The 13,289-nt window shown below is 31.3% G+C and overlaps 1 protein-coding gene across 1 annotated transcript in view; it reads right to left on the reverse strand.

Moving 5' to 3' along the window:
* Positions 1 to 1,573: 1,573 nt before the first annotated feature.
* LOC306875666 (glypican-6-like) overlaps positions 1,574 to 13,289 on the reverse strand; it is a gene marked incomplete at both ends in the record, with an annotated part of 35,479 nt that continues 23,763 nt past the window's right edge. Inside the window, 3 exons of the mRNA XM_079426345.1 lie at positions 1,574 to 1,770; positions 2,999 to 3,174; positions 4,066 to 4,202. Coding sequence (XP_079282471.1) covers positions 1,574 to 1,770; positions 2,999 to 3,174; positions 4,066 to 4,202 — 510 coding nt within the window. The remainder of the gene's footprint in view (positions 1,771 to 2,998; positions 3,175 to 4,065; positions 4,203 to 13,289) is intronic.

A 13,289-nucleotide genomic window follows, 5' to 3' on the forward strand; every position in this document is an offset into this window, starting at 1 on the left:
AGTGTGTTTAATCAGATTTGATCAATTATATGAAGACTGCTAGTGTTGCATAAATGAACGCAGAACTAATGTGTTAATATTATACGCAAAAATGACATTATATGTGCATGAGAACTAAACGCTGTAATACAGATTGATTTATTTTCCCTAATTTCTCAGATCCTGTTAAGATCATCTTTTTATATTAATCTAGATATTCTCTTCCACGTTCACGAAAGCTAAACCTGCATTAAAATGTTCAAAATGTGTGTGAGAAGAATACATGAGAAGACCTTAATAATCTTCATAATATAAAAGATAAATGTGTTGCAGTTAAAGGGATAGTTCACACAGTCCTGCTTTATTTACTCACCCTGTATGATGTCTCAGTGGACACTCAAAATATGACATTTTAAGAACCTGTATGCATTATTTTACACAAACTGTCCAAATAAAAGCATACAGGTTTGCGCGAGGGTGAGTAAATAGCTTTGGGTGAACAATCACTTTAAAGGAATAGTTCATGCATAAAATGAAAATTTGCTGAAAATGTACTCACCCTCAGGCAATCCAATATACACTAGTCAACATTTGAAGTGGATCAAAACCTTTCATCAAAGTTGTCCTAAAACCAAAATGTGTTCTTGTCTTAGGACAACTTTAATGAACTTTTTTGATCCACTTCAAACATTGACTGCTGTATGTAGATGAGTTTGTTTCTTCATCAGGTTTGTAGAAATGTGTCTCTGCATCAGTGTCTCAGCAATGGATGCTCTGCAGTGAATGGGTGCCGTCAGAATGAGAGTCTGATAAAAACATCACAATAATCCACACCACTCCAGTCCATCAGTTAACATCTGAAGAAGACAAAAGAAACATCAAACCATTGCATCCGTCTAAAATACAAATCCATACTCCATTATAAAACATTTCCTTCAGTGAAAAAGTGTTCTGGTCTGAATCAGGAGAGAAATCTGATCAAGCACTGTTTACAAGACAAAACAGATCTAAACAAATATGTGGCTGAATTTTGATGTGAGAGACAACAGGACTTTTCTTTTTTTTACTGGAGGAAGTGTTATTGTGGATTATGGACTCGCATTTTAGCCAAAAGCAATGGTTTGAAGTTCAAAACATCTTAATGATGATTTGTTTCAGCTTTTGCCTTCTCCAGATGTTAACTGATGGACTGGAGTGGTGTGGATTATTGTGATGTTTTTATCAGCTGTTTGGACTCTCATTCACTGGTGAGCAAGTGATGCAATGCTACATTTCTCCAAATCTGTTCCCATGAAGAAACAAACTCACATCTTGGATGGCCCGAGGGTATGCACATTTTCAGCAAATTTTCATTTTTTAGGTGAACCATTCCTTTAATCTACTACACTGGAAATGTAAAAAAAAAAAAAACTTAACATCTTTCATATATCAGATGTGTAAGGCTTACGACCCTTTTGAAGAACTTCCATCATGCAAAACCTGCCACTCGGTGATCTTTGAATCAGGAAGAACGGCCTCAAAGTCTTCAGACGGCTGAGATCAGTGGTCCAGTCTGATATAAAACACAAGCAGTCTGTGTGGAGCTCAGCGGTCACTATCTCCAGTGCTCTTTCAAGGCCAGCGTGGCGAAGAACACCAGCAGCAGTAGGTTGGGCTGGATGATGGAAGCAGAAGAGGTTTCATCTGTTTTCTCTGCTTCCTGAACAGGAGCGTCGGTGATGAAGGAGTTTGATTCAGTGACGCACGTCTCAGTGCAGCCGCTGCCGCTGCCAGAACCGCTGCTCTCGTCATCTGAGGGGCAAAAAATGATGCGTCCTAGATCCAAACTGAATAGCTGACTTCATGCAACTACCCTGATGCAGACTTTATGCCAAAAGTCAAAATTTTGGCAATGCAAGACTATAAATGCCCTTTGGAAACTACAATGAAAGCAGTTACAATTGCATTAAGACGATGTATGCATAAAATCTCATCAAAATATTGTTTGATCAAGTTTATCTAAGCACAGATAATTAATTGCATTAATTCCACTCTTGGTTTAAGTTCATTATTTTAATCAATAAAGGTGTCAAATATATATCTGTCCATTCAGAACAAACCCATGCAATTTCAAAATAAATCATATATCTGATATTCTATAATTAATCAGTTCATTAATCATCAAGTTTAAAATACTTATGCTATGCATATATTAAATAAAAGTCTTATGAATTAAAATTGGTTGATAAGTACATATGTTAATGCTAATATATAAATACAAATGAATTAGAGGTTTATTGATATTTGATTTGCTGATAAAAAAATGATGTGTTTAAAGAAAACTAATAAACAGATAATTGTGCTGATTTTGTGTGAAATCTGTATATTTTAGTTTTCTTCCAATGACAGGGCGACTTGGAGAAAAGATACAAGAGTTTATGTTTAATTAAATACCTGATACAGTTTATTATCCAACCAAAATACCCATAATAACCAGAAAAAAGGAGATTTTATGCAAATAAACCAGGACTCTTATTTTGAAATGTCTGTGCATTACTACTCCCAGCTCATTCTAAAAGATGAGGGAGATCAAATATGCACTTTACAATCATCTACAACATATTAGAAAATAAAACCAAGGTCAATATGATCATAATTCATTTTGATTTTGAACATGCATATTTATTATTTAATTAAATCATCGCCATGTGAAGCTTTATAATCACATTAGGCCATATCATATTCCAGTTTTCTGTCCCCAACTTTAAGACCTCATTAAATGATAATTATGACTTTTGTTATAACATTTAAAATATTTAAGACTTGCTATCACCTCAAAGTTGATCAAACTGAATTTAAGCCTGCTTACATATTTCACTGAAGTTTCTTTTAACATTTAGCTTTTGCCTGTAAATACAGGAATACAACAGTGGCTCGTAGTTATTTTCAGTAAAGAAGCAGTGCAGACACCAAAAGACTAAAATACAATAAATCTGAGCGTGCCATTATTAAATTATTATTAAAACACAACGTGACTTACTTGAGTCCTGAAAGTAGATGTCATTGCCATCATAAGCGTTCTTGAGTTTGTTGGTCATCACCTTGAGAGCCATAATCTGCTGTCGAATCAGAGCGTCCGGTCTGGAAATGTCCACGCCGACCTCCGGGTTATTGGCTTGGTTGGTCAGTCCGTCTTTCAGAACCTCAGGGATGTATCTGGAAAAAACAACAACAAGCAAATACAATGCATTAATATTCAAATTTGTTCCAGTATCCTTCCTAAGTGCACATTTTTGACTATCGATAATCCACATATAATGCAGCATAAATAAACATATAAAGATGTCAGACTAACTCTGGCCAGTGCATACACATTATACCAGTGTTATTTTAATATTGTGTGTATAATATTATAGATTTTCTATTAATATTTTAAATTAGCTTAAATTTTTACATTTTCAGTTTTCATAAATAAAGTTTTATTTATAATGCGTTTTTGTCATTTTTATTATTTTAGTTTTTATTTACTTGTTTGTTTTTTTAGGTTTCAGTTTTAGCAGTTTTAGTCATTTTAGCACTTGAACTTATTTCAGTTAGTTGCAAAGGCAACTTTTTTCATAATTTTATAATATAATATAATAATGCAGTATTTATTAAACTGTATAATATTTATTTTAATTCATACTCACAATTTTGATCTCACAAGTGTCTCCCCATGAGAACGGTATCCAATAATGGAAAACAAATTTCAGCTCTCCAACATAAAGGGGTCATATAATAATATAATAATCATTTTTAATAATAATAATATATATATATATATAGTTGGTGTTTTTTTTTAATAGTCTTTTTTCACTAGAGAGGAGGCTTTGGGTTCAGTATGGGTTCAGTTTTGGGTTCAGAAAGTTACAGTATGTTTCAGAGTAACAATAAACAATAAACTCTTTTAAAAACAAACAAATAAGGAGATCATTGAGAAGAGCATCTCCAGATCTTCTCAATAAGAGCTGTACTCTGTCTGCCATATTACAAAGTAGATCTATAAACTGTTGTGCAACGAATCCACACATCCACAGCTGTGCAGATGCTTGATTCCAGATGTGTTACCTGCCCTTCTCGTGCCCGTTCCAGCAGTCGTCCTCAGCACTTTCTGCTGCCGCCACATGCTCCTCCTGACAGAAGGCCTCAGGAAGTGAAGACCAGAACTTCCTGAACTTCTTCAGCTTCTCCTTGACATCAGTCACCTGGCGGATGGCATAAAGACGACCGCTAAAACAACTGTAAGCCACTAAACGCTGAACACAAAGCAAATATACAGATGTATAGTAGTTTGGACACGTCTACTCATCATTTATTATGACTATTTTTAAGATTTCTTTGAATAACAGCACCATGAAAACTATGAACTAACGTAAATGGAAACTCATTATTTATTTGACTCAAAAACCTTAAATGAAAACCAGTCATAGCGGTCAATTTTTCGAAATTCATTTAAATTGAATAAATAATCTCTCCATTGATGTACGGTTTGTTATGATCGGACAATATCTGGCTGAGATACAACTATTAGAAAATCTGGAATCTGAGGGAGCAAAAAAATCTAAATATTGAGAAAATCTCCTTTAAAGTTGTTCAAATGAAGTTCTTAGCAATGCATATTACTAATCAAAAATTAAGTTTGGATATATTTACAGTAGTAAATTTACAAAAAATCTTCATGGAACATGATCTTTACTTAATGTCCTAATAATTTTTGGCATAAAAGAAAAATCTATAATTTTGACCCATACAATGTATTTTTGGCTATTGCTACAAATATACCCCAGCGACTTATGACTTAATTTGCATGACTTTTCCAGGTCTAGAAAACTCCTCTCATATATCCAATATTCAAAGACCATTTCTTAAATTATTCAGTATAGTCAGTGTCCAACATTTTGACTGATGCTGTACATAGTAAATGAAAAATTCAGTAAAGAAGTGATCTGAATTGCATGCATGCAGATCTCATCTTCAGCACTAGAGGACGCAGGTGTTTCAGTCTGAGTAAATCAGTCAGGTCATGATGCTGTTACTCCTCAGAACAGCTGAGATCTGGATTTCCACTGATTTGTGCTCATGTCATATTAATAATGATATAGTGCATGGATAAGGTAAATATGTTTTTATTTTTGGCTAAACCATTCCTTTAATATTTAACAAGTATTGACTAATGTGACCTACATTAAAGAAACATCATACCATGGACTAAGGCCATGACTGATCCTGCCAGACAGAAGAAAAAAAAGAGAAAAATACGGCAAAATTTAAATAAATGCATGATATGTCCAGGTACTTTGAAAATAATTTGACCTGATATTGCATCATTAAACATGGCTCGAGTACTAACAGTACTAGTTCATTAGAACAAATATATCACTAAATGCCAGCAATAGAAAAATCTGAAAAAAAGAGATAGACATGACAGAAATATCTTCTACAACATCTTTTCCTCCATAATCCAGTTTAAAAGAACATTTCACCAAAACTGATCAATGAACAACCTGTTTAAGGCACAACACTGCATTTGTCAAAACAGTATACCTTGATTAATCACAGTAAATTAAGACAACTGTTTTGTATTACAATTGTTTTGAAATGTGATGTTAAACATGCAAATGGTGCATTATTTTGCATACATTACAGAAGATAAATCTGAACATTGGATAAAGCCAGGTTCAAAATTCTTGTTTAATTTTGTTGATATATTAAAGTTTTTTTTTTTACAGAGGGGAGTTTGGATGTCTCCAATATTGCTCTATAAATCAGAAAGATGTCAACAGAAAAACCCTCAGTAAAAACTGTACATTTTGGTGTACATAAGTGCTGCTGAAGTGATGAAAAAAACTCTTTAAAAATATGTATTGTAATTGATACAAATAGATAAAGTGCAATAAAAAAAATCAGATTAATGATATATGAATAACCCCCTCTATAAAAACCTTTAGAATATAGATAGGAATAAAATTAAGTCTGGTGTGTAGAAATGCTACTGAAGTGGAGAAACAAAAAATAATTGAGAAAACTGCCTTTAAAAATATGTATTGGAATTGAAATCTACAGATACCAATAGATGACTTACAATGAAAAAAATCAGTGAATGGTAAAATAGCTCAAAATCTCACAATTAACCAGTGCATGAAAACAATGGTTTTACCTGTAATTTCTTGCCTTAATACCGTATATATCAGTAGAATAATACAGTAAAGCAGTGCTGGTTTATAATATGTAGTAGCTGTGTTTCTGGAGGGTCACATGGGTCGTTTTAACTCCCGCTGCTGCTGCTTGATAAGTGACAAGGTGAAGCGCTTGACATGAGACAGTTAAAGTCATACAGCAGGGCCGAAAGTCTTTCACAGCAAGAACTCACCCAACTCCCAAAGTCACCAGCATGAGAAGAGAGGGAGAGAGGATCATGTACTGCTTTACTCACCTGACACATATCTAACAATCATGCAACTTTAACTCCTTGAAGCATTTTAGCTGCTTGCCAGTAAACCTCCCTAGTGCCGTATGTTTATGTGACGCTGGAGCACAAAAGCAGTCATGAGTACAGGTATATTTGTAGCAATAGCCAAAGATACATTGTATGAGTCAAAATTATAGATTTTTCTTTTATGCCAAAAATCATTAGGATATTAAGATCATGTTCCATGAAGATATTTTAAGACATTTTTGATTAGTAATATGCATTGCTAAGAACTTCATTTGAACAACTTTAAAGGAGATTTTCTCAATATTTAGATTTTTTTGCTCCCTCAGATTCCAGATTTTCTAATAGTTGTATCTCAGACAAATATTGTCCTATCATAACAAACCATACATCAATGGAAAGATTATGTATTCAGCTTTCAGATGGATGAATAAATCATTTTCGAAAAATTGGTTTTGTGGTCCAGGGTCACATATGTCATCATAAACCTGCATCTCAGATTGATGCACACATTTTAGTTGCAAACAAGTGACTTTCCATTGCATTGTAGGAAGTTGCATTGCATAACTGACCAAGTGAAATTAAATAAAAAAAAAGCAAATTTATATTTTATTTTGAAATTTATATTTTTTATTCATTAACGATGCATTAAATTGATCAAAAGTGACAGTACAGACATTTATTATGCATTTGAATGAATCTATTTCTAATAAATGCTGTTTTTTGAACTTTCTATTCATCAACGAATGCTGAAAAATATGTCTCAGTTTCCACAAAAATATTGTGCAGCACAACTGTTTTCAACATTGATAATAATCAGAAATGTTTCTTGAGCAGCAAATCAGTATATTATTATGATTTCTGAAGATCATGTGACACTGAAGACTGGAGTAATGATGCTGAAAATACAGATTTGATCACAGAAATAAATTACATTTTAATGTATATTCACACAGAAAACAGCTGTTTAGATTCTATTAATATTTTAAATTTTTTTCTGTACTTTTGATAAAATAAATGCTGCCTTGGAGTGTATAAGTGTCATGTCATAATCTTTGTATTAGTTATTTGTTTTCTGGTAATAAACTTCACACTCATAACCTTCATCATGACTGTCTTAATTTATCAACCCACCACCAGATGACAGTTTATTAATGAAACTGTTTCAAGTTTTTGTGCTTTATCCTCCAGGCGTCCAGCAGAGAAGTTGTAAAATAAAGCTGATTAAAGTGAAGCTTCATGCTGTTTCTGGAGTAACCTCTCCTCTCAGAGCGGCCCGTCTGCTCTCTTGAGGTGCAAAAACACCTTATCATAATGGAGACCGTGCTCCTCGTTAGATATGAAGTACAGCAGGACGGTTTCACAGCTGACAAAACTTCCAATAGGAGCTACACGGAAATACAGAGAACCGGTTTCACGATTCATTCATCAGCTACAGCTTCTGGTGTCTACACCAGAAACAAACTATATTACATTGTGAAAAGCAGGAATTAATTATTTTTTAAAATACCTTCAAATAGAAACGTTATTTTAAATTGTAATAATATTTCACTGTTTTTTTTTTTTGATCAAATTAATGCAGCCTTGCATTAATAAAGAGACTTATCTCAAAAACATTTAAAATATTTTGACCAACCCCAAACATGTAAACGATACCACGTGTGGTTAGAAACAAACCACAAAAATTGCATTAGATTTACATAAGAATACACTGTTTGAATACACTGAAAAATATCAATAATATAATTTTATACAGGCTAGAAAATAATGTAGCAATAGGCATCAAAAATATTAACACTGAATTAAAAAACGAAAACAACTAAACAAATACAATTAAATAAATATATGAAGACTTCAGATCCAAAAAGCTTTTTTATCAGGGTCCTATACATTTACTTCACATTCAAATGGTTATCAGTCAGTTATTGAATGATAATAATAATAATAATTATTATTTTCAAAAATGTCCATTATTATTTTCATAGGAGCCTGATAAAAATAAAATTTTTTAAAAACTAAATAAACTAATAAAAATAAAACTAATAAAAATAAAATTTTTAATAAAAAAAAAAAACTTTTCAGATGGACTTAGAGGTTTTTGCATCTGAAGTTTTCATATATAAATAATATTTAAAAAATAAACAAAATGGAATTAAACGTATATAAACAATAAAATAAAATAAATTAAAAACAAACATGTAATTAAACGTAACAATTAAATAAAAAACAAATAATAAATGGAATAAATACTATATAAACAATAACATTTAACATGTTTTGCAAGTGTAACAAAATGATATATTTCCCTGTTTGTGACATCACAGCCAGTAAAGGATAGTTATTAAAGGGTTTGCGACTGTCATGCTAACCAATCGCTCCCTCTGTAAATTATAGACCTCTTAGTCACATTGTGCCACATGCGTCCAGTGTACAGCAGCATTCACTAGAGCTTCATCTGTTGATTTCACAATCTCTGTCTGTAACCTGCACCCACAAGAAAATCAATGTCTGCTCTTCAAAAGTAGATCTATACACCAATAATTGCTCCAGAGTCCTGAACATCATCAGTCACTGACTACAAACAAGACAGGAGTTCATTTCCGCTCCGCTCCAGCCGTACGGATGAATGCTTGGCAAATGCTGTTTGTCAGGCTGCAATCAGCACAAAATATACCTTTAAATAAACACAATCTAAACAAATCTAACCTCGTCATGTTTACTTTTGTGTGGTGACTTCTGGAAGTGATGATTATGCTCATGCATCTATAATGTATATCTGCCTATTTGAGCTTGAGTTAATAACAACACGGCCAGAAAATAAAAGATGAATGACCTGCGCTGTGTTCCAGGATAAGAAAAGCGCTATTTTAAGCCACTGTTTTAGGAAATAATGTTGCATTCGATCCTTAACTTCATAAAACTATAGGCACTTTTTGTGTGTGTGCAATTTTTAAAAGATTTTATAAAAGCATTTTTAAAGTATAAAGCATTATATTTACGCCTTTATTATATAAATCTATTAAATCATTATATAAATTATTAAATCATACAACAGTGTCAGAAGTTTTACATAATTATGATATGTAATTCATAATTGTGCATTTTGACATTTAATTCACTGTATTAAATATTTAAAAAATTTTAACTATTACAATTATTTTAAATAAAAACATAATATATAATATAAAACTGCATATACATATATAACTATAATATGATATAAAACTTATAATATAAATACTATACAAAAACTATACATATATTTAATATAATCATTTCAGTTTGCTTCATTTTGAAAGCTATTTAACTGATTAACTGGTTTGCAAACATGGCCCCCTTAAAAAACTAATAAAAAGGGGAAAAAAGGGAGGGAAAAGAAGCTTTATTTGAACATTTCGAGGATGCTATTAGATAAACTGGTGCCAGTCATGTTGTCATTTAAAATCCAGACATCATTGGGAATATTATTGTTTTAGTGTTTATGCAAACAAAAAGTAATTGTATTTATTGTTTGTTGATTTTAAATACAAAACTTGGTGAAATTATTAATGTGTCAGCACTTTTTGAACAGTTCCAGCACATTTTAATAATACCGTGATAATAATGATAACCGTGATAACTTAGGTCACTATAATCAATAATAAGATATTTATGTGTGTGTGTGTGTGTGTGTGTGTGCATATATATATATATATATATATATATATATAATTACTTTTATTTAATTAAAGTATTTAAAATAATTTAATAATAAATGATTTTTTGAATTATCTTTCAAATAATTAACATTTGTTATTAGATTTATTAATAAAATATAATAAATACTTAATTATACTCACTAAAAATATGTTCAGCTCATTTGTGTGCAGCAGTTACCACATGACGTCCCCTCAAATAAATGAATAAATAAAGTTTCAGTTTGCTTTATTTTAAAATAAAAGTTTGCTATTTTGTTGTTTTAGTGTATTTGCATGCGCTGTCAGCAGCAGTGTTGCCAAATCCACCGTTTTGCCCGTGTTTTTGGGCTACTTAGGAGCAATGTTTGATTAACAGTTGGTCGGGTTTTGTTACGCAGACCTGGCAACCCACCATATTTTGTACCCTATTTGTGAAAATTGCCCATAAGTTATTTGAAACATTTTAAAACATGCAGGTAAAAAATGGCAATGTAGATGCAATACTGACTAAACTCATGTAAATAACAACAGCTGAAATATCCCAAATCACTCGGAAAATAAGCTCCAGATAAACAGCCTCTGCAACTCTATCATCTCTATTGACGAGAGCGCGGCTGTTTATGGAGGCCGGTTCAGTTTCTTGAGTTTGGCGACACGAGGCACCAAATTAATGTGTCAGCACTTTTTGAACAGTTCCAGCACATTTGAACAATACCGTGATAATACTGATAACCATGATATATATATATATATATATATATATATATACACACACACACACACATTATATATATAATGTATTTATTTTTTTGTTTATTTAAATATGTGTGTGTGTGTGTGTGTGTGTGTGTGTTAATATATGTCTATATATACACAAATATACATCTGACTGTTATTTAATATTTACGATACAATCAATATGATTCTGTTAGAAATGTATTAATGAACAAAAACTATATTAACATTTAAAAAAACAAATCTATAAAACTGACAAAAAAACAACAAAATTACTAAAACTTTATTTTCACCTGAAATAAAATAATACATATAATAAACTTTAAACTTGTTTTATTTCAGCTAGTTGCAAAGGCAACATTTCTCATTTTCATGCATTTGTGTCTAAATATAAAAACACATTAATTTTATATTAGATTTCATATTGCTACCAAAATCATTATATGTATGTATGTATATATATATATATATACATTATCTGTTTATTTATAACATTATAAAAAAAATAACAAAAAAATTAATAGGCTAAATAAACATTTTTAAAACTATACTGACATTTAAAAATACACAAACACACAAAAAAACTTCAATTTTAACTCAAATTAAAACGAAAAGTGAATTTCCAAAAAAAAAAAAATTCTGCAGATCCAGCCAGATCAGTAATGGTTTCGGCCCTCGACGACCTGAAGCCATTAGCAAACACACTGAGGAATCAGACATCATGAGGCGTAACGCTGCACCTCCCCAGAGACCTCAACACAGCATGAATGGAGCACACTCTCTCTCTCGTACATGTATGATCTGTTTTAGTTTAGTGTCTATGTCTCCATCTTCCTGCCTCGTTTGTTTCCATGGTTTTTGATTAGTTAGTTACACACCTGTTTTCTGTTCCTCCCTGACTACGTTTAGTATTTAAAGCCTGTGTTCTCCCATGTTCCTTTGTGTGCTATTATTTTGGATTTACCTTTGGTTGTGCCCTTTTCAGTCATTGGATTATTAAAAGAAACTCTTTGATTTTGACTCCTTCGTCGTGCGCTATGTTGTATACACACCAGACCCTTAACAGAATAGCAGACCCTCATTTGAGTAATTATTTTGTGGCGTTTTTCTTTTGTTTGTGTTTATTTCATTCATCCCTCTCCCTTTATGGACCTGCCCACAGTCCAGCTGCTTTGGAACAGCAGGAAGAACACACCAGGGACCTCAACACAGCATGAATGGAGCGCAGACTCTCTCTCGATCCACTGCATCCGCTCACTGAACGCATCAAACACACAGCTGAATACACTGCAGTGTGCTATGAGCTTCTGAACTCTAGATAAATACACGTTTCAGAGTAATATTGAAGAATGAGATATTATGGTAAATGCATAATATGCATGTAATTTTGATGCCACTGTAGAACTGCAATCTGTGGGAAATTACATGCTTCATGAGACATGACCCAGTGTTATTTTAATATTTTATTATTAGTGATTTACTGATTTTATTTCAGGTTATATGATAATTAATTTTATTTTAATTTTAGTTCAATAATTTAATTTTTTAAATAAATTAGTTTTTGTAATTTTTTTTTTTTTTTTTTATGTCAGTATAGTTTTCATTAATATTTATTTCAGATTTAGTTTTAATTATTTAAGCACATTAAGTTAAACTAAATGAAAATGAGAAATGTTGCTTTGGCAACTAGCTTATATGAAATAAGTTCAAACGTTTTCATATTTAATTTTATTTCAGGTAATGTTTATTTTATTTCAAGTAAAAAAAATATTATTCTGAATTCATTTTTATTTAAAAGTTTCCATTTTCATTTTAAATTTATTTAAGGTATTAGTAATTTTGTTGTTTAAATATCAATTTAGTGTTCATTATTTTTCATTTCAGATTTACTTTTAGTTATCAAGTTATTACTTATCAATATATTACTATATTTAGTTTAGCACATCAAGTTAAGATTGCTTTGGCAATCTATTTTCCATTTTCATTTTAGTTAAAGTTTTAGTAATGTTTTGTTTTTCCTGTCATTTATTTATTATTTTTTTTGCATGTCATTATAGCTTTTATTAATTTATTTTGATTTCAGATTTAGTTTTAGTTATTATCAGGTTAACTAAATGAAAATAAGAAAAGTCGTCTTGGTAACCAGTTCAAATTAAATAAGTTTAATTGTTTTATATTTTATGTTATTTCAGGTCAGAGTTATTTCAAGTAACAGAAATGTTTTTATGATTTTCATGTACAATAATAATCCTGAGGCGGGCACAACAGTTTTCAGCATAAATTGTTCGTGAAATACATAAAAGTCTAAGATAGTTGCATTTAATTAATTGTTAAATGATTTACAAAGAAAAGTGCTTCATCAGTGAGTCCTGGATATAAAAAATAAAGTATATTTATAATGACACACTTCAACTTTAATATTTCAGATATTTAATAGATACTTTTAC

Source organism: Barbus barbus (assembly GCF_936440315.1).
Source record: "Barbus barbus genome assembly, chromosome: 10".
NCBI classification, from domain to species: domain Eukaryota; kingdom Metazoa; phylum Chordata; class Actinopteri; order Cypriniformes; family Cyprinidae; genus Barbus; species Barbus barbus.